The 26,424-nt window shown below is 40.0% G+C and overlaps 1 protein-coding gene across 1 annotated transcript in view; it reads right to left on the bottom strand.

Moving 5' to 3' along the window:
• CIT (citron rho-interacting serine/threonine kinase) overlaps positions 1 to 26,424 on the bottom strand; it is a 112,306-nt gene that overhangs the window by 58,977 nt on the left and 26,905 nt on the right. The window contains exons 10-20 of the mRNA XM_025208571.1: positions 21,889 to 21,994; positions 20,874 to 21,017; positions 19,245 to 19,364; positions 15,279 to 15,449; positions 14,963 to 15,022; positions 14,355 to 14,408; positions 12,800 to 12,940; positions 12,308 to 12,433; positions 4,465 to 4,560; positions 1,745 to 1,861; positions 1,185 to 1,294 (exon numbers count right to left, since the gene is read on the bottom strand). Of these exons, the coding sequence (XP_025064356.1) occupies positions 1,185 to 1,294; positions 1,745 to 1,861; positions 4,465 to 4,560; positions 12,308 to 12,433; positions 12,800 to 12,940; positions 14,355 to 14,408; positions 14,963 to 15,022; positions 15,279 to 15,449; positions 19,245 to 19,364; positions 20,874 to 21,017; positions 21,889 to 21,994 (1,245 nt within the window). The remainder of the gene's footprint in view (positions 1 to 1,184; positions 1,295 to 1,744; positions 1,862 to 4,464; positions 4,561 to 12,307; positions 12,434 to 12,799; positions 12,941 to 14,354; positions 14,409 to 14,962; positions 15,023 to 15,278; positions 15,450 to 19,244; positions 19,365 to 20,873; positions 21,018 to 21,888; positions 21,995 to 26,424) is intronic.

Raw genomic sequence — 26,424 nt, forward strand, 5'->3', positions numbered from 1 at the left:
ACACAAAAAATGAGGCTCTCGTGTAATACAAAAGTATCCCGCCAGTTTTAAAAATCACTTAAAAGAAAATAATAAAATACACTGAAAGCAAGTTCCGAACTTTGTGGAAAGACAAGGCCTATTAAAATCTGAACTAAAATCCAATTCTGAGTGGGAATTACAAAGATCTGAGAAAATGGCAAGAAAACACTCACGGATCATAAGGGTCTTTTTCACTTTTTAATAAGAATGTCTCAAGGACAGCTGCTGATGCTGAAGTGAGTGAAGAAGACACAGGTCTCAGCAAAAAGCACATGGGAGCTACTCTAGAAAAAGAGTAGGATCCCTAAAATGCCAATCTGATAGCCAAAGTGACCGCTGATGAGAAAAAATGAAGAGGACCAGAGGCCAAAAAGCATACAGAAACATCGTGGCTAAGGTCCTGAGTCAGGATTAGGACGCAAAACAATCTGAGAACTGAGGATATATTTTGAAGTTGTGGCTCAGGCCCTCCATTTCATCACTGAAAAAGGCACAGGAAGCATGTACCTTCCTATTTGAGCACATTATTTAGAGAGTTGAAGAAAAACTGACTAAAATGCAGTTTTCTTATGTGTCTTACCCTCTGCTGGGGGCAAAACGGAAGGTCTATGAAAGGTGGGCATTTAACAGTTTCCTCCCAATCTTTGTGCATCAAGGAAATAATTCTCTCAAGAAGCATAGGTAGTGAAGTCTCAAAATACTATAAATACAAGGAATACAGCCTTGAGCCTTTGTTGGGAAGGGCAATATATAAATCAAATTAAAATAAACAAATAAATAAATAGGTACATGTCACCCCTAGAAACATTACTGGAATTTCTGTTCCTCTGGAAGTATCTGAAACAGCATGTAATTTTTTAAATTAGGAAAAAAGTGAAACAGCACCAGTATCAGGAAATGATCCAAAGTATATGTCGCATTACAGACTAATAAATCTTAACAGGCATGTCAGGTGAAATATAAAACCTGGAGCACACTTCAGCTACTTAGAGAAACAGCACAGCTCTATCAAAGTACAAAGTACAAAGAAAGACATGTGAAAGTTTAGAGAAAAAGATTATTTAAACATCTGGAAAACAGATTTTAGTGAGCTTGCACAGTGATATATAAATCGGTGTTGTAGCCATTTCTATACTTAGTGCTTTAGCTACTCCTATACTTACATGTTTCTCTGTGTAAAAAGGCTGCTATTTGCTGCAAGCTTATTAGCTTCAGACAATTCCACTATTCTTTGCTCCAGTGACCTAATCTTCGAATCCATGGCATTGATCATCTGAAACAGACCAGTCTGCTTTCAAGATTACATGGCAAAAAGTGATGTCAGCAAGAAAGCATTTAAAAATAATTTCCAGAAACGTTTTTATGAAAACAACAAAAAACAGAACAGATTAAGTAATCAAAAAGAGCCATCAAGTATGCGGATATTACAGCAGCCTATATCTGTTGTCCAGCCTTTTCCATGCCTAAAGCAGTAAGTCCACGTGTTAACAATGCATGGTACTCCTAGCTTGGAACATAGCAGGCCTGGATGACTTTCATGGAAGGGAATATTCTCAAAGACACACTGAATTAAAGAACATCTATCTCAATTTTAAAAAGGCCACATGCAAGAATGCCAAACAACAAACCAGACTTTAATATTAGGAACACGCTATGGTAAGATTTTCTTGTTCCCTATCAGCTACTCTTAAAATATTTTGATTTCCAGTTCAGTGACACCTACCGCCTTCTGTTCAGCCAAGAGTTTGCACTTCTCACGTGCTTCTTCTTCATGTCTTCGTAGTATATTCTCAAGTGCCTCTTTATCAGCAAGATCTTTTTTCATCTGATTTTCCAGCACCTAAAGTAAACAAAAGATCTCCTTCTTCATACTAGCTTCTCTAGTCAAATGTAATCAGAAAAATGAAGACACAAGGGAAGGTATAAATGTGCTGACAGGGGCTGACCACTTCCCAAACAAAATTATATACAATATATAATGGTAAGAAATCACAGGAATAAAAGTATTTGAAGGCAGTATTCCAGCTAATTCAAAAGATAAATGAAGGAACACAAAGCTCCTGGAAAGACTATGGGTTGTTACTGTTTAGTTAAAATCTAAAATTATGATAAAAATAGACCAGATTGATAGAAACGGAAAATGAAGTCCTCTATTCACAGAATAAGCATGGCACAAGAAGTGACAATATAAGCTTCCTTTAAGATATCACACCAATATGCTTCAGTACTGACCTAAAATGTATGAAAAAGTAATTTCAGCCCTCACACCTACTTAAATGCTGAAATGTATAATAATGATGTCAAATTTAAGAGGCCTATATTTATATGGATATGTGGCTCACCAGAAACTGGACTGAAGCAGTCCATTTTAGCTATTATTTGTTTATTTAAACTCATAATTTGCATACATGCCAAGAGTTTTATGTAGATGTATTTTAAATAAAACTGTTGGGGAAAAGGTACTTAATTATTTTTCATATTGTAACAAATTTCAGTGGCTTAACTCTGAAGGGACTAGGAAGGTTGTATTTCATGGTTTGATTTACAGCAATGGTAGGATGCCAGGAGGACACATTTCGAGTCAGTTGAAAAATCTCAACCAGTTTTCCATGGCCAATATTTCAGACAATCTCCCTTTGGAAGTACATCTGCATTTCAAGCCCACTCTTCCCCTCTCTAAAACTGAAAACAGACTTTCCTTCTAATCCCTTTCCTGAGATCTAGCTAATCATCATCTCCTATCCTCTACATCCAACTACTTGTTAAAGCATGGATTATTTTTCAATTTAGAAGATTTTCAACAGCACAAAAAGGAGAGTTACTGACAATCAGTGGAAGCTCAGTAACTACGTCCTTCCATCCCAGCATGTCGAAGCACTGCTGCTAAATCAACTGGAGTTTCTGGTCCAACAGCATGCCTTCCCTCTACTAATTGTTTTCATTAGCATCCTGTCCTCCATTTACCAGTCCAACATAGCTTTGTTCCAACTTTCACCTAGGTTTCTACTCCTGCCTATCCTTTCAAATTACTGCTTCCTTGGTCTCCTTCTCCCCACCAAATTTTGACTTTAAGCTTTCAATCATGTCTTGCATAGTATTTGTGTTCTAATCTGCCAACCACCCTCTCAGTTCTCTTCCTTTTCTCCTTCATATTTTCCTGCAAGGAATTTCTCTTCTCCTTTTATCATCATAATATCCCCTTTCTCCTTAGCAATTTTCTGAATAACTTCTTCAAACTAAGCTCTCTGAGCTAGTGAACATGGTCTTTACATCTTTTAAGTGCAATGAAAATACATAGCACTATATAAATGCATTAAATCATAATAAAAAAGGGCTGGAGATAACACTTAGCAGACAAAAAACCTTATAGAATGCTTTTGCTGAATGATACAGTATTGATTCTCTAGATAAACTCTGAAGTCTACCACATGCATTTATGCCTCCTTTTTGGCTTACCTAATTTTAGATGATGTTCTCAGATTCTATTTTTGAATGTTTGTTAAAATCTTAAGATATTCTAAAGAAGAGAAAAATAGAGTAGGTGGATCCTTTGACTTCTTGGCAGATGTTATAGCTCCAAGATGAGATTTCAAAAAGGCTCTTATATTTGCTGAATTTAAATCCACCACAGTAAGCTCGTAGGAAAGGAGGGCTGGAGGGGAACTCACAAAGTCATCTAGTCCAGTCCCCGGCTCAAGGCATGATCATCCCAGACTAAACTATCCCTGCCATCTGTCTAACTTGCTCTTGAAAACTTCCAAGGATGGAGATTCCACAACTTCTATAGATGTTCAAGCATTGGAATAGATTATTCTCATAGTCAGAAAGTTCTTCTGAATCTCCAATGCAAATTTCCCCTGCTAAAGCTTAAGGCTGTTGCTCCTAGTCCTGGCCTCTATGGCCACAGAGAAAAGCTCATAATCTTTTCTATAAATCGACCATTATCAAATTCTGCCCCCTCAATCGTCTCTTCTCCAGGCTAACTAACTCTAGTTCTTTCAACCTTTCCCAGGCCCCTGATTAGTTTGTTGCTCTTCAATGGACTCTTTCCAATCTGTTCACATCCTTCTTGAAGCATGAGGCCCAAGCATACATTGTGTTAATGCTCTTAAGATCAATGAAAGTTAACTCAAAGAATCACAAGTCCCTCCAAAGGTTTTCATTTCCACCAACTTTATAAGAATAATTTGCTCTAAATGTCTGCTCAAATTACTATAAATTTGACTTACAAATCTCATATAGATAACAGTCTTACACTATAGATGAGGGTAATAGGGGTACATGTTAGAGAAGCAGTTATTCAAATATTACTTGACTTCCTAAAGAAAACTCAGCAAGTGTGACATGAATGAGCAAGCAGTGCCAATGGAATCAGATTCCAAAAGCAACTATTTGGGTTTAATCCAATACAACAGTCTGAAGACAATGAAAATGTATCTTTACTTTGAGTTTTTCTTCATAGAACTGCTCTTTTTGTTTTAACTGCAACTCCAGATGCTGTGCTGCAATTTGTGCCTCACGATGCTTCTCTTCCAGCTCCTGAATACAGCAGAGATTTATGAGAGACAAAAAGAAACAGTATACACAGAATTTTCAGTATATGTAGCAAATACTCATTCTCTCTTATTTCCAACATAAAGCTGAGGCCTTGGATCTCAGCAGCATGTAATATATCATGAAATTATACATGAACACTTTAACAATGTTGGTCATATGCGCTGGCCTAGATTCTGGGTTAAGTGGTCTAATGAAAAGAGTAAGGAGATATTAGAAATAACTAGTAGCAGATTTCACTCCAGCCAAAAGCTGCCTCCAGAGCCACTGCATCCCAAACATTCATAAAGCATTCCCAACAATGGAGCCAGAATTATTTGTGATAACAAGCAGCTACGAACAGCTTATAGCTGTGATAGAATTACTTAAACTCCTTAGTTCCATTTCTGAAAATTTCTCTCTTTGGGAGGTTCTTAAGACCCTGAACTGAGAATCATGCAGAAAACCCCTACATTTGTGTGATTCTCCCTGCAGTGAGGCCTTAATAAATATGCTTCTGATTCCACATTTCTAAGGAGAACTGTTTACCTTCCCATATATCCTAAATGCATGCTCTCAGAATTAATGTTTATAAAATGATTTGTAAATTAAAGCTTTCAGCAAAATATATATTAGGACAGGGATCAGCAACACATAGCTCGCAGACTGCATCCAGCCTGCAAAGCCATTTTATTAACTCACAGAGCCAGGGGGCTTCCATGGCATTTTGGAGTGAGAAAAGAAGGGTGACTGTAGTTGCAGCTGTGGCAGCAGTGGCAAAGGCATTTGGCAGCAGCCTTTGTTCAGAATTATGCTCTGTTAAAGTGGCCCCTCAATTCAAAATGTGGCTGGCCCTGTATTAGGTGGTACATTCATGTTTTTATTTTCTTTGGCTCACAAGGGTGGTTAAGGCTTAGAGCATAGTAAAAACAGCATTGTCTTGAAAGTAAGCTAATTTTATAAGAGAAACAGCATTTTTGTTCCCTGAAGTTATTTATGATAGCTACAACAGGCTTGTCCAACATATGGCTTGCCATACAGCCCGCCATTTTCTGAAGCCCGAGGCCCCTCGCTCGGGACAGGCAGGTGGGGGAGGGGAGAGGAGCTGCTCACCCCTGCGGGGCTGGGCTTGTCAGGTCCCGCCACCGCAACCCGAGGGCTGCGCAGCGCGGGGCTGCCCCAGCCGTGCCTAACGGGACGAGCTGGGGACAGCGCCTGCTTTTACTTCTCTCCAGCTCGGCCCCTTGCCCCCGGCGTCCCACCGCCTCCAGGGACCCACCGGGCTCAGCAGCCACGGGGCAAGAACAGGGCACGGCGCCTGGTGCAGGCAGTCGGCAGGGCAGCCCCGGGAGGGCCTCGGCAGGCGGGATCCTGGCGTGACCTCTGCGGATCAAGGTGACGGGAGCCGGTGTCTGCTGGATCCTGCGCTCTGGGCTTGCAGCGCGAAGGCCGCCAGGGCTGCGTGTGCAGGCGGCCGGGCACCACAGTGAGCGGGGCTGTGCAGGTGACGGGCTGCGGTGCAGCGGCTGCCTCACTCCGGCCCCCCTCGGGCAGTGCCGGCTCGTGGGGCTGCACTGCTCGGGGGACGGGGATGTGAAGCTATTTATTTCTCCCTTCAGTCTCTGGGGCAGTAGCTGGCTGGATGCAGAATGGGTCCCTCCTGCCCCTGCCCACCAGCAGCTACCATTAACCTTGCAGTAACAGGCAGGGGCCGTAGGGGTGGACAGGCAGGCAGGCAGGTGCAGTAGGGCTGCACAGGCAGGGTCTCTCTGGCCCAGGACAGAGAGTGTTTGAATATGGCTCGCTGGCCCACTGGGTGATAAAAAGTTCATGATCTGGTCCCACATTCAAAAAGGTTGGACAATTCTGCTCTATAGTCTCTCTTAAGGTTTCCTCTCAACAGTTGAGAATTTGAAGAATGTTATCCTCCTTCCTGGCTAGGTTTGCCATTCTAAGTCTCTTTACAGCCCAGGAGGCAGGTCCAGATCAATGGATTGCCAAAAGCAAGCTCCAGATTTGGATCATGTCTGAATCACTTGCTAGACTTCCTATCTGCACAGCACAGGATGATTCCCTGATATTTCTTCATCTGGCACTTTGCATTTTTTATCCTCTGATCTTCCTTCCTCTGATCTCAGGAAGCTACCTTGGGAATAACACAAAGCTTTCTTTGCTCCAGTCACTGCAGTAGCCACCCTCTGTTACAAGCTATAAAACATAAGGAAGTCCATCAAAAATTAGCTATCTAGATGGAGCCAGCTACATGTAGCGGCCTAAACTGCTGCATGAAGGGGAAATCACTATTTTCTGCAATTGGAAACTCTCCCAGCAACAAGATGTCAAATTCAGCTCACACATGGTCTAGATCAGTGGTTCCCAATCCCAGGTCATGACCCAAATGTGGGTCGCAAGGGCAATGCTGGTGGCGCTGCACAAAAAAGATGAGCCGTACCGCACACCGGGAGCTCCCCCCGCCCCCGGGCTGCTGCCATACTCTGCTCCCAGCAGCGAGGCACGGGGAAAAAAAGTGGTTAGGAACCACTGGTCTAGGTCCTGGCAATGTATTCGCCAATCAGAACTACCACCAGATTTTTCTTCTGCAGTGGCATTTTGCAGTCAAGGTGGGTTTCTCCCTCTTGCCCCATGTCCTACAATCCACCATGAGGAGCCAAACAGCAAAACCTAAATTGCCCTTTAACTTTTATACACCTCGACCTAGATATTTCCTTTCTGCAATTGTGTTAATCCAGCAGGCCTCATCAAGTGCAACCAGAGATCATTCCCGCAAAGCAAGCTTTCAGACATTTTTCTCTAATAAACGGAATGGCTACCATATTTACTCAAATATAAGATGACCCTGAGTATAAGAACCCCCCCAATAATTAGATTTTATATATAGAAAATGTATAAATTTGTTATAATTTTCCAGGTATAGAATCTAATTTTTGGAGGTTTGCCTTGAATTTGCCTCCTTCCCACTGCTACAGCAAGGAAAATTAATCTGGGGGTCAGGTAGCTCCTTTGTCCTCTACTTTCCCCTGCAGCCCCTTATCTTTCTCCTTACTGTCAGACCCTGTTCTCCCCCTGAACAAACAGAACCAAGGAACAAATTTGAAAGTAATGATCTTAATATTAAACAGGTGCAGTAACTGTCATATAATGCCCATAAGCTTCAGTTCATCAGAATTGATGCATGTTACCTTTTTTTTTTTTTTTTTTTTTAAACTGCTGAAAGTTTTAGCACAGGTACTTCATAAACACACTTTTAAGAAGCACTTTGGCATCTATGGCTGCCTTTAGATGAAATGAGGGGCATGTGTGCATATCACTTTAAGGCAGGCTAAATGCTTTTGCACCGCTTTAATGATGTCAGTGTTTGCATATGTCGGCAGCATATTGCACGTTAATTCCAGCCGCTGTAGGAAATTCGGCAGCATAATGTGCCTTAAATGACTCGGGATGCAGCAAACAAACTCCTCTGAGGAGTTTTAGTTTGCTGCCCCTACAGCCGCAGAGTGAAGCACCGGGCTCCGTGCAGCTCAGGGGCTCTGCAGGAAGCCCTGCAGGCAGCCTGGCAGCAGCCCGGGAAGACAGGCTCCACCTACGAAAAGTGGTGAGCCTGATCTTTCCCTCCCACACCCCCTGGAGCCTGCCTGCCTGCAGGGGGCCCAGTGCTTCCCTCCATGGCTGCAGTGCCCCCCAGGATCGCCCGAGCCAGGTGCCACTGAGGGTGGGGGGGCCTGCCACTGCCACAGAGGGAAGCACCAGCCCTCGCCTCAGAAGCCCAGAGACCACTCCGCCCGGCAGCAGCTCTCCCTCCCCTCCCCGCCCTGCCACCAGAGGGGCAGGTACGTCAGCAGGGTGTGTGCACGACATGGGGATTTAAAGGGCCCTAAATTGAAACAGTGTTTTTAAAAACCCACCGCTTCAATTTAGGGCCCCCATTTAATCTACACACGGCCTAAGTATATACAGTATAAACTATTCTTTCTTTTTGTTTGCAAAAATATTTATTTCTGTACATATAAATTGTTACACATACAACTGTACTACCTTTTTTTCCTTTTCTTTTTTTTAAGGAAATTTTTTTGTGTCTCAGGTCAAATTAGCCAGATCAGGTCCAAATCCATTTATCATCCAAGAACCATACGTGGTCCTGCTACCAGCAAGTATCCTCCACCCTAGCCTGGGGCTTCAGATACTTCCAAATCCTTTGACAGGTGTCCTACATGTAGGCCCAAGCCCGGAGACATGGGGTTTGGATGCCCCCAAGTTTGGCTTGCCCTCAGCCATATGGCCGCAGGAGCAAGCTAGGAAGGAGTGTCCCATTTCCATAAAGTCAGCATGTAGCTGAGATCCTCCCACTGGAAGCTGGCCAGTGGGAAGCTAACTATGAGGATCTTGTAGGGATTCCAGTCCACAAACAGACAAGGGTGCAACCCTCCACTACACAGTGCCATTTTAATTGCATTACCTTAGTCAGCATATTTCGCCTATCACCATCTGCTCATGGTATTTCCCCTGCCAGGTTATTCATGATATTAAATCCAAAGCCAAAAGGATCATGATTTGCTAGATAGTTCATTGGGCTGGCCCCACAACAATCAATGGGATTTCAAGTCATGGTGATCCCAGAGCTCAGCACTGTTCACTATGCGCGCGTATTCCACATACCCCCACAAAGGAACCATGCTCCCCACTCATGACTGGAACCAGATGTTCATGTGATCTGGGATCCTCCAAAAATTTATATGCAGATGAGGGATAGGGAAACCCAGTCCAGCTTCACTTCATGGAGGGCGGGGCCACACTAATCATATGCACCAGACTGAGAAAGGGGCCAACAGAGGGATTCTGGGTAAACTGTTTAGGGCCCCATTTGGCAATGTCTGCCAGACATTTAAGGCTGGTGAAGAAATAAGAATCATTGGAAATGGGAAAGAAAGCTGCAGACTTAGTGTAGTTGGAGCAGGGACAGGCAATTGAACAGGCAATTATTTAAGCAGGAGGGCAACTTAATGAGTTTTGGCAAGCTGTCAAGGGCTGCAAGGGTAGCCCCACCCCTTGACTAGTGCCCCGTCCCTTGGTCGCCATCCTGGGACCGGAAGTCCTGCTCAGTCGATAGAATTCAGAACTGATTTGGCTGACTTGGCCTGAAACACAACATTTCAAGAAGTGGTAGATTCTCATCAGCATGTTTGCTTAATATGAGCTGTGTGTTTTACAGTCATGCTCAGTGTTGGTTGCATTTGACCAACTTCATAATTGGTTTCTGTTACTGAGCACATGCTGCTTTGGCAGCAGTTTAATGACAGACAACGTATTACTGAGGTTTCTTTGTATTCAAATGTAAGACAAGGGGTTTCTCTCCCCACTCCATGCTGACTAGAGGAAAAAACCTTGTTTTGTATTCAAGTAAATATGGTATTTCTTCCCTCATAACCAGAAGAAACAGAGGTCATCTCTGTTCCTGTATCTTCATCCATCCTCTCCCCATTTCCCCAAGGACATTTTGTCAAAGTCCTCATGGAAAAAACAAAGCTATAACACAACCAAGTGTCCTATATGGATTAAACAACCTTTCAACAGGAATACATATAATCTTAGGTTCCAATCACTATCCTACTCACTGTGCCACCACAACAGAACTCAGAAAAGACTTCTATTCAATACAGGAGATTCCAATATAAATCTATAATATTCAGATACAAGTACAAGTGTCCTGCCAGTTCTTTTCTCTCCAGAAGAAATCAAAGGCAGCATTGGTTAAAACAAATTTGTTTAAGAGGGATAGAGAAAATCATCCCCTTCCTCAGAGCAGTCTAGAACTCACAACACAGAAGAGCAAGAACACCAGACACCATAAAAAGAACCCCCTAACTTCAAGAAAAACAACCTTCCTCTTTATTCTTTTCTTTGTCTTTTGAAGAGGCCTAATATTCTTCAACACTGGAGGAACCAAAGGTAGAAATCTCAAAGAAACTACTATATACAAGGTTATTGTGGGTTCCCAATACTCTGCCTGAAAATGTAGGGAATGGTGAAACAATTAGAAGATATATCTGCATTCTCTTGCATTTCTTCCCCATAGGGAATTTAATCAAATCCAAGCAACAGTGCTCAAATACACACAAGAGGCTTATGAAGCAAGTCAAAGTTTTACACAATTTCTAAATATAAAACTGGCTCACTGCCCAGCTAAGCAGTAGTCTCCCACTTACAGTGCCTTCATGTTATCAAAATAGTTTGAAAGAAAGAACACTGCCAAGGACTTATTCTCCCTTTTTTTGGTGTTCAAATGTTCTGATCCTAAAAGTCCATAAATGCAACTCTCTCTCAAAGCAATTATGGATCACCTACTAACTTCAAGAAATGGAATTGCATTAACATTCGGCCTATGTACAGGACATTTCTGAGGTTCTCCTATAGCTGGGACCAATATCAATAAAAAGTACTATTTTTATGGACTTATTACCTGCCTCAGTATGTTCAACATGTTAGTAATCCTAATAGACTTTAAAAAAAAAAAAAAAAAAGCAAAGAAAAAAATGGGGCCCATATTTATCCCACTTTAAGATTAGTCTCATCTTTATTTAGATTAATAAAGGATACCAAATCCAAGATACTGCTCTTGCAACAATACTAATCCACCCTCCCTTGTAATGACACTACCACTAATCTAATTTTTGGAATGAAGAGGCTATGAAGAGGATGCTAAATTCATGATGATCTCATGTCTCCTAATAGGTACATTTGCCATTTTATCACTTCTTCCATAGGATTTTTTTAAACTCGCATTATATCTTTTTGTTCTCCTCCTCAAGCACTGTAGAAAGGTAGCTTAATGAGAGATGATTCATATACTCATAAGAAATGATATAACACTACAATGTAAAATATACTTCATCCCTAGAAGAAGTCTCACTAGGAGCATTTCCCCAAGACAACAGTCATATTTTATGCTGCACCAGTTAGTACCTGGTACATACCTGTAATAAAACATCACTTCCTTTTGCTTGGTAGGTTTGGTCCTGCCTTCTATACTGAAAAGGAAAACCTACTGTCTGAATGGATATTTAACAAACAGAACTCAGGAGTACCACAAATTGATTTACATGCCCTGTCATAAAATTATGGCTTCCTACCTGCAGGAAAGTATAAGTACCACTGGTACCTCTGTTTGATTCCCTTTAGACTAAAAGGACTAAAAAAAGCCAGCTAACCATAAACCAAACCACAAAGACTTAACAGATCTAACAATAAGAGAGAAAATTGTCAACAATAACAAAGGAAGAAGCTGCGTGGGTGAAAATGGATCTCTGACAAATATCTTCAGAGAAAAACAGTTTAGATGACTAATTTTCCTCTACTCCAAAATGTGTTTCAGATAGATCTGACCCACGAAGTCCTTTGCAATTTCATCTCAACTCTAACGATTAATGTTTTCATTATCATACAACCCAGGACTTACCTGAGAAAGTTATGCGTTTGAAATTGTCATTAGAAAACAAACACTATCCTAGTGAGTTAATTCAGTTGAGGCAACTGTTATTTTAGAATAGTAATTTGGGAAGAGGTGTGTGGAGTTGGTTTATAATGAAAGCTACAGGATATAGAATTTAAGCAGTGAAGTTATTTAAAAGATAAAATGTATATTATCAACTGATTTTCTTCAGTTCCACACCATCTTTTCCCTTCCCACACCCTTCTTCTATACTCTTACACTTTATCTTTCATTTCTATCTCTGCTCACCAGAATTTTTTCTGCCATCTGTTGAATCTGCTGAGACTTTGTCTGAATATCTTCCTTCAGTCGGTTTTCCCTGCGTTCCACAGTCTCTAGCCTCTTCACTTGATTCTCCAGAGAATGGCGGCGCTCCTGCAGGGCAATTATAAACTGCTATTGAAGATAACCAAGTCTGGATTACATGTAGCAGTGAGCAGGCTTCAGGAAAAGTCAGCTGAAGCAATCAGTATGCAATCCTCTCCTGCTTCTACAACCACCCCTCTCCCAAAATCTCTTATCCTTGCCATGCACTCATTTTGTATCCTCGTGAATAAATGAAATAATCACCCTAGTTAGATTTCTTCAGATAAATATATATTTAAAAGAATGAAAAACAGATCAATTTCTAAGATCATTTTCCCCATGACAAGTTGCTACCTAGATGCAAGTCATTAATTGTCTTTAAATTAAGGGTTTTCCTGCAGATTAGTCCACTGTAGCCAGAAACACTCTGTTCACCTCTGCTTCAAGCAATTTCTTTTTCATGCTTTCATTAGAGTCTTCGCGATTCTGCAGTTTCTCCAACTCCTTCTCTGCTCTCTCCTTTGCCTGACGGATATTCTGAAGGAGTTCAGTTGCCTCAGAGCTGGCTTTCACAGCCTATGCCAAGGCAAGAGCATGGGGAGGGGGGAGGAAAAATCAATAAATGTTACTACAGACAAACAGGTATAAAGAAAATCTTCAAGGTACAAGATACAGGTATAGAATGACCGCAACTTCAGCTGTTCAACATTCTACATAAAGCCATTATAAAGGCTTGGCCTAGCAACCTAGAATTAGGACAGTGTACAGTCATATGAAGGAATCCAAGTTCCAGTCTATGCTCCATACTGCAATTTTGAGGCTGACAAACATTGGAGCAGATTGTACTTTGGACTTAATGATAAAAAAAAACACTGAAAACAGATCTATTTGTTGGAGAATTGTAATGAAAATGTCATCCCCATTTAGCTGTTACCCTCTGCTGTTCACCCTACAGATTCACTGCCCATAACAAAATCTCCTGTATAGAGAGAAAAAGCAAGCCAACTGAAGGAAGTTCAGAAAACTCCCATAGTGATACATTATAGCTAGGTCCCTCCCCTCAGAAAATAAGCATCTACTTCAGGACCTATCTGAAACATGCATTTTCCCAGAAGCCTTTTGATTGCTTACTAGTATTACAGTGTTGATGAGAGGTAGACTGATGAGAAAATTATGTACCATGGATTGTAAATTGTGTACCATGGATGGTAAACCATGGATGCTTCCGACAGGTTACAGTGTTAATGAATCTGAATCTTGTCATGAACTCTTACACCTATAATGTTCACCTTACTATCAGAGCTGACGTTGTTTGAATCACCAAATCGCTTTCCAGCTAGCAAAGTCAAGGTCAAAGGTGGTCTAGCAAACCAGCATGGTTAGAGCAAGCCAGCACAAAAGGTAGTGTGACTAGCAACAAATTCAGTTGTCTTTGATTTCCTCCCAGCCCACAGGACCAGGTAGCCAGCCACTGTTAAGACAACTGAAGATGGCCTTCAGTATGACTCTGGAACAAGGCTTGAACTCTCACCACTTGATTTGTAGCAAAACACATCAACTGCTCTATCACTTAGAGAGTAAGCCAAAACCAACAGATGTTTTCACTAGTGAACAAACAAGAAATAAACCCTGATATCTCCAGAAACAGAAGGCCAGGCTGGTGTATTGCATGTCACACACCAAAGGTGGCCTTTTAAATAAAATTTTGTATTCATTATTCCAGTTCTGATTCATATTCATTTGTAAAAATAAACACTGTTGACACATTTCAAGAGCAGAAAGCATATTGAGAACTCTAATGATTTCAGATACCAGCTCCCACCACCCCCCTTTCTGCCTCTGTTGTCCTCCAGGCTGTGACTAATTCTATTTTTGAGCGTAAAACAAAGTGCCTCCCTCCTCTGCATTAGAATTTTGCTGGAAAGTCTTATGGAGATTTAATACAGAAATTATTCCTATGAACATTTCCCTCCTACCCCATACACTTTACCTTTGTCAGCTTCTCTTGTAGTTCCTGGATTTTGCCCTGCTGTTCTGCATTGATCTGTAGTCAAATGCAAAGGAGAAAAAATTAAGGGAAGAAAGTCACCAGTATATCACAAGTATGGCAAACTTGTTATTTTTGTCTCTTTTCCCAGGATCTTTGTTTCTCCCTATAATTCCAACCTGCCAAAACAATCTTATGCAGGCTTGATCCTATTTTATTAAGTTCAGTTAGTTTGTCACATTTCTGTCATTAAACAGATCATTCAGTGTGACAATGCATGCAGAACCAAAGCAATTTATTTTTCAAAATAATCATATTTTTCAGTTGCCATTTTGTAGTCATAAAAGGAACCCCATGTGTATCATTAACCCAGCTTCAACATGGACTGCATATAATAGCTTGTCTTTGAATGGTTACTGTAGTTCTATTGAGCACAGACTGACCAGACCTAGCTTTAAGTCAAATCAGACTGAACAATCAGTCCCACAAGGAAAGTGAGGATGGAAGTGTGTTCACACCACTGACCGACCGTAGATATTGTGGGTTTTACCAACAACAACTTGCTCATACAGAATCAGTCAGCAAACTCCAGTAACACTACTGAAGCATACCTTCTCCAGTTTGGTATACAGCTCTCCTGCTTCAGCTTTTCCTTGGTCTTTAGCCTGTAACTTAAATATAAAATATATAACTTTGAGGAAAAGTTTTAGGACCTTGGACTTCACCCAAAATCACCACCTTAGGCAGTTTAAATGTAAACAGCCTTACAGGGAATAAATTAAACTATTCCAAGTACACGCCTAATACAAAATGGCTCTCAATTGTACAATCTGCACTGAGCTTCTAAGGAGTTTTATGCAACTCTGGTGTAGAAATACACTCTAGAAATCAGAGTATAAAACTCCTTTCCCAAGGAGCCTCAACTACCTTCTGTAGCTTGTTGTGACATTCTGTAGCTTTACGTTTGAATTCTTCCGCTGCCAATCGCGACTCTCTCAACTCTGATTCATAGAGATCACTACGTCTGCGAGCTGAAATAAGATCCTCTTCTAACTGATTCATCATCAACCTCATCTCTTCTACCTGGGCTTGATACTCCTGTAGTGGGAGGAAAGGGGTATTACATTTCAGAGATCACAAAAGAAAAAAAAAAAAAAAAAAAAAAAAAAAAAAAAAAAAAAAAAAAAAAAAAAAAGAGTAGTAAACTACAGGACATGCAGGAAAAGAATATAATACAATATGAAAGGGAGAGCCAAACAAAATACTTTATTCTGTAACTCCCTAGCTTGTCCTCCATGGCAGAGCCAATAATTCTTGCTATTTTCAAGCCAATACCTCAGAAAACATGCAAAAGTATAACCAGAAAAACTATTTTGAAAGAATCTACTTAAAAAAACAAACACATGGATCCTGAAACAAAAATTAATCTATTTTCATGTAATTTCTCTCTTAGTGTTATAGTGCCTCTGTGAAGAGGCCTGTTTTTTCAAAGTAAAATTTCTCAAACTGGTAATGTGAGAGTAACCACAAGCCTTAGTAGTAGGAAAAAGGTGGATAAAAAGTGTGTTGTGGCCTCCAGCCATCAACTTGATGGCTTTTTTTTGACAACTATGGAAAGAAACATAAAAGCCTAAACACAAAAGTCCTCCATCATTTTTGAAGAGAGAAGCGGGTAACCTAATAATCAAATGCTAGCTTTGGAGCACAGTCCCTGGAGAGTCCTATTTCCCCTACAAAAAGCCATTCCTCTACATATACCCCTATTTCTGGGCCCTACAAACATAGGAATTAGAAAAAAAAAAAAAGTTTAATACCTAAAAATCAAAGAACAAAAGGAACATTTGAACTAAGTATTCCAGTTAGGTTGTGCATCCAAGGTGATATCAGGTACAGACAGCTCTTCAGATCATCACTCAGGAGTTCATTACAGACCCAGGTTGAATGGTAATTTTTATTAATAAGAATTATTAGAATCCTGGAAATATACTGGTGTTTTACAAAACCAATATAAAAAAAAAAGACATTATTGTCCTTGTTCTAAAACGCTTGATTGTTTCATGTGTATAGTAGCTAGAATGGTGCTAGACAAGTAAATAACATAAAATGAAAGTGGGCAGAGGATTTAACAGGGATTTTTTTTTTTTTTTTTTTTTTAACTCCTTGCACATGAGCCCATATCTGGCTTTCTGTTTTAGTCCATTATAGTATTCCCATTACATCCCATTTTCAAATACACAGCTACAACCCTCATTGCCCACTTCATCGTAACACTTCTAAAGCAATCATGTCTCCCCGATCAAATGCCCACAGAACACTGTCATGATCTCCACTGATTCCATGATATTATAAAGAGATGCTGGTATTGATTCCCAGGAAGCTTTGATCTTCAGTAGACCATCCTTTGGGAGGTGCTGCTAATACCCTGCCATGCTGGAAATTGCCACTAATGGTCTTCTGGCCTAGAATGGCTTTCTGGTTCGTAACGCACACAAAGGATCCAGCTCACTCAATCTCCTAACAAATATCCCTTGTCACTATTCTTGCTACCCAAGCATTTTCTTATTTTTTATATTGGAGGTGATAAAATAAACATTACTCTAGAAAATTCCTTTTACACCAATTGATCTACAGAGAAATAAGAATGCTTTGTGCTCTGCTGAGAGATGATAACTTGTCAGTACTTTGAGAAACACTCAACTTATAGAGCAGTGATTATTTAAAGAGTTACAAGTATGACCACACCTGCCTTTGAGAAAGCTAATAATTTGGAGGTGGTTAAATAGCTCAGTTTGTCTTGATTCTTGCCATATTCAAGGTACCATGTTTAAGAAAATTTCATAATTAGGAGAGAGGAACATGCCATGCAACCTAAGACCTACAACATGTTCTGGCATGCATCTTATTGGAATGCAACAGACACTGAACACCTGAACACTGAGAAGCAGACATGAAGGCTAATCAGAGATTAAAAACTGTCAGAATGAAAATATACATAGTCAAGTTATTACCAGAAGCCAAACTAGAAAGAACAGCCCTGTTTTTCCATTGAGTTTCCAAACTAACGGTGAATAGATGGCATTGCCTTGAAAATACCAAATACTTGAGCTTTAACAGCTTTCCTGAGATTTGTCTTTTTGTGTAAATATTACCCAAGCAGGTTTCTCCACAAGCTTGGCTCCTCTATAGAGGAAATCATAAGGATCAGATCTCTCTCACCCTTTATGTTCTTTCTGCCTTAAACAAATAAGCCAGGCTCTCTTATTTTCCAAGATCCACCTGTTAATGAGTCAGCAGAAATTTTTCAACACATTTTATGCAGCTTGAGGAACCCCAGAGAAACCCTACATAAAAGGTCCTAAAAACCTGTTACAATTCCATCTACAGCACCTTAATATTCTGATTAATCTTAGCCAACATGTACGTTCAGAGATACTGAGTTCAAGTCATGTTGGGATACAAGTTTTATTAAAATTCCTAAAATATTTTTTTCCTTTGTCAAATTTTACGAATCTAAATATATGTATTGCAAAAAACATTCTACACTAAGTCACTTAAAGAAATCCAGCTAATGAAGCAACAGACAGCAAAAGTAGCAAGGTTTAGAACATTGCCATTTTGAAAACAATCAGCTGAATGGATACTTGATATGTGCATATAGGTCTGCTACTTCCAGAGGTTGTATATGCATTTCATTAAATTTTGCATAAAAGAGTAGCTCCTGTCCAGAGACCTATTACCAAGGGTTCTATGCTTCCACATCTCATTTACCAAAATTAGTCAGTTAATATTTGTAAAGTGCTTTGAAGGAGAAAAACAGTAGATAATTGCTTAAAATTGTTTGAACTCCATAGCAAATTGCAATTTATTTCTCTCAATTTAATGCATTTCCATTAAACAATGGGATGGAATGGATTCTGTCCCACGATACTTTTAATCTGAAAATTGTCCACAATGTCATATTTTCATTTAAGTGTGTATTATTTCTTCATATAAACAAGTCTGTGGATTAATGAATTCCTACCACTTTTCTAGATCAAAAAATAACTCTGCAAAAAACATCTACCCTGCAAAGACGCTAAGCCAGAAAAAGAACAGTTCAACAACCTAGGTGGTATTTTGAAATACTAACAAGGTAAGACAATTAGAAATTTAAGTTGGTCAAATTACAACAACATTAGATCTCATGTGGTTACCCTCCACCCCTACTCCTCCCACCCCCATTTCAAAATATTCACTGTAAAGGATTCATGACCTTCTGGTGAGAACTAAGGGGAACCTTGTTAATTCATTTAAAGCTTTATCTATTTTAAATTCTTGTGCTTTTTCAACACAGCAATTTTATTAAAAATATCAAAATTCTCTCCTAATTTTTTTTTTTAGCTATTTTTTAAAGACATTTTATGTGATCCGCTTGATGTATTTCAAGAAAGCATCAGAAGGTCTGAGAACATGTGTACTTTCAATGCACACAAAAGTGATATTTTCTCTTCAGGCACTTTAAGAAACTCTAAATACCTCCATGGTGGAAGTCTTACATCCCATCAGTGAGGTCATGGGCCCCAAAAAGATAAGCTAAAGTAAGTGAGGTGTGAACTTAAGGTACATCAGCTGCTCTGCATTACCAAGTACATGCTCTTACCCTGCAGTAAATGAGGCAATTTTACTGAGTGGGGAAGCTGCCTCACATTTACTTCAGAGTAAGAGCATGCATATAATCAGCTACCAGGAGGTTGTAGATGCACTTTAAGTTAACACTCTAGTACCCCATGGTAACTTACCTGATAGTAACTTGTGTGCCCATATGCCAAAATGTGTTCCTAGCATCAGAAGTGCAAAATACAAGCAGTGCAAATATACTGTCAAGCACTCTGCTACCCAGAGAAGCAGTTATACCTGTTCTTTGATCTCCTGCAGTTTTCGGCTCTGCTCTCTTATATCATGAAGAAGCTGTAGCGCCTTATCATCCTCCTGAGACACCTCCATCCGTGCCTGTTCCAGGCTTCGCTTTAAGCTCTGCAGAAAGCAAAATGCTCAATACACAGATTCTTTGCCTTTGCACATTGTTGTATAAGAAATATCCTCAAATAAAGGAACACAAAGCTTCTCCTTGAGTAACACGAGTCAATATAAATTGAGACGAAGCCTAAAAATTCACTGCTATTGAACTTCAGTTTTTCTATGTGGATAGAAACAGCTCGCTTACAACCAAAAAGCTACAACACTAAGATCTTTATTCAAACCCTATTACTGCCAATCAACTTTGAAGTCAAAGAATGAACACAGGATCCAAAAGATAACCTTTACTGAAATTACTTTATCTAGCACTGTTTATTCATGGCCCTAATACCATCATTCACTGAATGCTACTATTATTACCAAGACTGACATTTTTTCTCCAGACTGGCTGATTAAGTTGAATCCTCTGCTTGTCCTTCAACTTTTTGTTAAAGGGTAGGAGTGCCTACTATTAATAGTAGTAATACTTCTTTTGTTTCAGGCTTTCTAATCTTTGCTTAGGACTTCAAGACAGACTAACAGTCTTGCAACCTACATATACTTATTTATTGTTTTTCATCCAGAAAGATCCAAAACTCTGCAGTCATGTAAAACAGTAGAAATTATAAAATACCCATAGCTCAACCCAACTTCAGATATGTTTCCTAATGTGCATTATTTAATTGTAAAGTTTCCATTTACACAAATACATTAATGCCTTCTGTGCTATTAAGATAAATGAAGTATACTCCATAGGAAATGCCTCTCACACCTCTAAAATTCAGTGACCTCTTTACTGCTAACACTGCAGTTATCTACACCAGCATGCTAAAGACCACCAGTATCCGCACGCTAAAGTTTTGGTGGGAGAGGGAAAGGAAGACAGAAGAATATCATATGCAGCTGAAAATAAAAGGTAGCATTGGTATGTAGAACGTAAACACCCTCACTGAAATTTTGCCAAGACAACTGGGCAGACGTCCCTGGTCCTGTATAAAGTGCCAAAAACTCTTTAAAGACAGATTTAGGGCTTCACTTTTAAATCCCATTTGAAAAGCAGCATCTGTCATTACAGTGCCCATACCACAATGCTAGGGAATTGGATCAGATTGAACTCAGAATGCTACATCTTGAGTCAGCACTTTCACTTCTTGAAACACTTTAGCTACACTTGGATTGACTAACCCCACCTTTGATTCCACCATCTGCTAAGATCAGAACCCCAAAGAAGTACAACATCGCTAGAAGGTCAAGAACAAAACCACCTCAGGGTGCTTCAAGGCAAGCAAGAAATCAGTTATACCTACTTTGTAATTATTACTGTATGATATTCTAACAACATCACCCGAGTTTAAATAAAATCATATCTAACTGTACGCTGAAAACAATTTACTACTCCATTTTCAATAGACAACTGTTCCTCTTGCATCTTCTCTCTTTAGCGTGTGCTGCACTGAAACCTCTATGGAACAGAAAGCTAGAGACCGTCAGATGTAACCCTTCAGAGGGAAAAGGGTAAAGGCTCACACTGCATTCTGTGATGTAGGTAGCCAGATCTTGCTCCAGGAGGGATCGCTGGGTCTCAGAGGCTTTCAGTTCCACCTCCTTTTGGCTAAGTACAGCCTCCACCTCTGACACTCTCCGGTGCAATCGCGTCATTTCCTGCTCCATCTGCAACAAAATTGAAAGATTAAAAGGGATTTCAAAGGCTTTTTTAGCTGCTAACTTCAGTGTACCTCATGTGACAAATTTCAGTCTCAGAGATCCTAGCAATAAATTCTCCAAATGCTGTTTAAATTCCAATACCATTGTGTCTGCTCCTGGAATTCACAGTTCTTCTTAAGGGCAGGAAGTAAGTCTAAGTCACCCCATTCATTCAAGCTGCTTGTTCGTATTCAGTCATTCTTCGAACCCCAGTTAGCAAAGAAGCCACAATCATTTTTCACCTGATTTGCAGAGATGGATCACTTTAACTTTATCCCAAATCCATGTTGGACCAGAAGATGGTTCCCCCCCATCTCCTTGTGAGGGACAAATGGTCAAATCCAGCACAGAGCAGGGAGACAAATAATTGCACTCATAAAAGTCTCAAAAAAGCAGTGAGTTTGAATAGACTCCAGTGAGTTCCTTTTACTCAGGAACCGTAACTGTTATAAAATGTTCACTGTAATCAATGAAGTGGCAACAGTTACATAAGTAGAAGTTGAAGGACTAGGAAGAAAGACTTGTATCACTCAGAACAGAAACCGCTGCAACTGATGAGGAATAAACGCCGCCTGCTGGAAGAAGCAGTTGTCTGTGTCATGCTGAGAAAAGGGCTGTTTAAAATCCAGAGCTTCCTCTTGTTAAGATTAATGTATCTAGAGCAAAGGCATAGCCTAAAGTCATTTCCCTCTGTAATGAACAGGAAGCCACTTGACTGAAGGAAAAGCACTTTGCCCACCACAGATCCTGACGATCAGCAGCATCTGACAGATCCCTTGGCATACATTGGTTGTAGATTCCTGGAGCAATGAGGATGGCCAATCGCATAAATAAATACCTTATGACACTTGTCCTGGGTGTCTTGGAGCTCTTTGCTCTTGAGAAGGAGTTTCTTTTCCATGGAGCTGATTTTGGCTGGAGAGTCCAAACTCGGAACAACGGACCTAAAAGAATAAAGCCAAACAATGCATAAATATAGAAAAAAAAAGGGTACAAGAATCTCCATTTAAAAACAGCCTAATTTAACCCCTAGCAAACACTAGGATTAAATTAAAGATAAAGCAAGTACTATGGTATAACAGCTAGGTCAATCAACACTTTATGTCATTAAACACCTTGTAACTCCTCTCATTATGTAAAACAATGAGAGACATGGCAGGCATTCTTTTATGATTCTTGTACATATTTATAAGTGTGATGAAGCCAAAAGTCAAAATATTTTTACACACTCAAGAAGTTAGAGTTTTCTGAAAATTCATTGCCTGCTGCACAACGTTAAATACTTTTGAAAAAATATAGCATTAAAAAACACACTTGAAAGCTCAACAGGCCTTGCCCTGATCCACAGCAAGCTGATTTTCCTTCTGCTTAGCTTCTTTATTACTGAAGGATTCAAACCATAACCAGTCCACCTCTAAATGCCCCATTTCTGGCCTAATCAAAACTGATATGGTTACCCACATTTCAGAACTTCAGAATTCCACCTATAATTTGTGACTCATGAGGAAAATCTATTTAATTACAGAATTTGCTGCTGTTTGACTCCAGAAAATCAAGTAACATTGTCTTTAGGAGCCAAGAGGCCCACAAGAGAGAGTTAAAGAGATAACCATATCAGTTGGTTTTAAATTCCTTCTAAAAAAAGCTTTACAAGTCGTTCCTTGCAATGCTGAGCAGATTTTGTAGTTTAAAACAAATAGGGGTTTTTTACAGTCTGATTCTAAAACACAACTAAATATAAAATCATAAAAAAATCTACATTCAACAGACACTCTTCTCTATAGCACAACACAATTCAAACTAGATAGTTAAGCAGTTAATGATGGAGCCAAACTTAATAGAAGAAGCCTAGTGCTCACTTACTGTTGAGATTTTAGATGTACAATGAAGGTGCTAATAAAAGAACCTGCAGTCTGCCCACACATTGCTTTCCTGCTTCTCCTGGCCACAGCTTTGGTATGCAGCCAGTTATCCCCATGGAGAGAAATGAGCTTCAAGCAGCTTTTTGCACAGAGCCACACACAGCAACAGTATCTCTTCTTATACCAAGGAAAGTTTGATTCCACTACCACCATTTTTTGAGAAGATGTACTTCCCAGTTGACAGAAACACACAGGGTATTAATCACACACAAGGCAAAAAATGGACTTATGAAACTGCTACAGCTGTACATACGGAACAAATTAGATCTTAAGGAGTGCCACCAAAGCCATTTGAAAACCCAGTCCCAATATGAACATGTAAATATAGCAGAGTCCACTGATTCCAAACCATATGGAAATTTCTAATCCAATTACATCTTTTTAAAGTTATCTAATAAAGAAATAAACCTATTAAGAGAATGAATCCTCCCATATCAACTGACAGGATATGATCAAAACTTATTAAAAGAATAAATCTTAAATGTGAATACTTTTGTTAGGTTTAGTTCTATTGGTAGTCTAACGCATGGGTGGTCAACCTGTGGCATGTGTGCCACAAGTGGCATGGGCAGCCTCTGTGTGTAGCACATGGCAGATCAGAGACAGGGTAGGCAGCAGAACAGCAGATAGGGCAAGGAGCAAAAAGCAGAGCAGCAGATCAGGCCGGGATCAGGGATGGCCCTCAATGAGATTACAGGGTTAACTTGTGGCATACCTGCCAAAAAGGTTGATCCTCACTAGTCTAATAAATCCAATCCCACAGATTATCACCTTTAAAAATCAATTTCACTATACTCCTACAGAAAAAAGGCAACCAACCATCTGAGAAAAATGCCTATTAAACCCCATCACAGCTGAGCATACAAAGCTAAAAATGGATAGCTGAGAAAAACAGCCTAAAAATAAAAAGTAAAGCGCACATTAACCAAAAAAGATGCTAAGTAATCTGCTTTAAAATGTAATTCATACAAATGTAAGTAGCTGCAAATGTGTAATGAGATAGTTCTGACAAATTTTTGGCATTAAAATATTAACTTTAGATTTCTGAACTATTTCAGCTAAAGGCGTTTTTAAAAGAATCATACATCTATATTAGCCATTGCCTTCTTGATTCAGCTTGAACCACAGGCACTAACCCTGTAAACGTTAGCCAGTTCTAACGAAGACGGGGATACACGTTCCACTTGCAGCACTGCTTCATTTTGGTACTTCAGTTTCTTCCCTTGGTGCTTTTTTAAAAGGAACATGTTCATTATATAGTGGAGGCCATTTTGCAATTCATACATTTTTCCTGGAGAGCCAGCTAATAGGTCTAGATGTACAACATAGGGGGTAAGAGGGTAGAATCTATGAAAGAAGACTGAAAATGCTGAGATGACACCCTATTCAATATAAGAGTGACAAGACAGGACAGAGTGCATTGTTACTCTCAACTGACATCTTCTGACCAAAGTTTGGCATGTCATTAAGTGGTTTTGGCATGCTTCTCAGGTACAGTGTGCTTGTTGGGAAGAAAAAAAAAAGAGGAAGTAAAGGATGGCAATCTTCCCCTTCCTCCCAGCCCCCATACCACCCCTAAATTAAGAAATACCTTAAAAATGTGTGTACCACTCAAGGGATAATCCCACCACCTACCATTGGGAATCAGCACCTCTCAACCTCCCATGACACTGGTCTCTAACAAGATTTGTGATACATGCAGTTAAAAGCTGAAAAAGACCACTGAAGTTAATTTCTCCTCTCATGCAAATTATTGTAAGATTGCTTCATGACCACCCCTACCACCTTTAAGTCTCAAGAATAGAAAGTAATCAAGAGAAATGGGATTCTTACTAACCTAACAGAAGCCTTGTCATAGAGCTACACAGTCCCAACAGATTATGACAAGATGTGAAATAAGCATGTTGTAAGGTCATTGTTATATTCCTCTTCAGTCAGAGTTATCTCAGAAATTAAACATATTCAATATGACAGCAAAAGCCACCATGCGAACTTATCACTCAGTTGGTACTGTCTCAAAATATTTAATTCAATTAACTGTTAAATAAGGGGTCAGTTTTCTCAGCACAACAGAGTAGTGTCTGCAATTTCCTCTGAGGTGTGAAGAACTGATTAACAACAAAGGGTAATCAACTCATAAATAAGAAAACTGCAATGGAAAGTCTTCAAGCCTTAGTCTTAGTCAAGTTTATGACAGCAAATGTTAACCATGTGCCATATTTTCAAGAGGAAAAAATATCTTTGTGAGTAATGTGTTTAAATTAGTTTGCTTAAGCTGGTTATCTAATGATCTCAGAAGAACTGAAGCAAATGGTGCAGGAATGTTCATTGTGCAAAGGCTTCTCTTCTTCTAATATTCTGTAGAGAAAAAAAAAAATCACTACAGGAAAAAGTAGAAAAATGAACAAAAGGGTGCAGGAGATGGAAGTTCACAGATCACCCTGTATTATACCTCTTCCTACTTCCTTATTTTATCCCAGTCTCAGAAGCCTCCAACTGATGCCTCTTCCTTCTCCTAGATGTCATAGTGCTCCTTATCCTAATTCTGGCCCCAATACACAAGTCTTTTCCTCCATCCCCCCAATCAATTGTCTCCCTCCTCCATCCCTCATGCTCTATTCATCATCCATACTCTTCCCCTCCTCCAGGTTTTTTACCTGTTTTCTGCTCCCTCTTAAGTGCCTATTCCAGCCTAAAAATTCCTCAACACAAAACAATGATATAATTAAGATGTGAAATACAGTAAACAAATGACAGCATACTTTTGAAGCCTTTGTCTTCCCTTTCCACCCTTTCCAGGGCTGAAACAGTTTTTCGGAGATCTACAAGTTACTGGATCAAATATTTGAGAGAGAGATAAAAGTGGAAGAAACTCTAACCAGCAAAGACTGAGGTAACATACTAGTGCCAAGCTCTGTTGCTCAGAAGGGGATGGGATCCAAGATATTTAAACAAGCTATGTCCCTCTGGCTTAAGGGTTCCCCATTTTGTATCCACCTAGGTATCTGATAAATTTGAAAAACCAGACACCCTTCAAGCTCCTTGGCCCAAATTCTTTACTGGCACAGAAAGCGTAATCAGTAGGGAGGAAAAGAGAAAATAAAGAGATTTCTGCTACTTTAGTCCTCCCTTGCCCTGTTTTTGGGGTGCTACGTAGCCACCAGAAATCCAAGTGCCTACCTCAGTTGTTGCTCCTCCTGGCTTTACTAAGCAGTGGCAGCAATGTGAAAGCAGAATGGCCCTTGGCAGCTTGGCTACTGCCCACTGGGTTCCGAACAGAAGCAGGGAAAGTTATGAGGACCTAATTAATTACACTCTACAGCTGCTTGGCCAAGCTGTGAGCAGCAGCAGAGGCATTAGCTATCCATTTGCAGATACAGGAGACCAGCTCTGCATCACTTAGCAACCAAACGTATGGGGGGGGGGGGGGGGGGGGGAAAAAAAAGATACTA

This window comes from Alligator sinensis, unplaced genomic scaffold (assembly GCF_000455745.1).
Source record: "Alligator sinensis unplaced genomic scaffold, ASM45574v1 scaffold692_1, whole genome shotgun sequence".
Taxonomy (NCBI): Eukaryota; Metazoa; Chordata; order Crocodylia; family Alligatoridae; genus Alligator; species Alligator sinensis.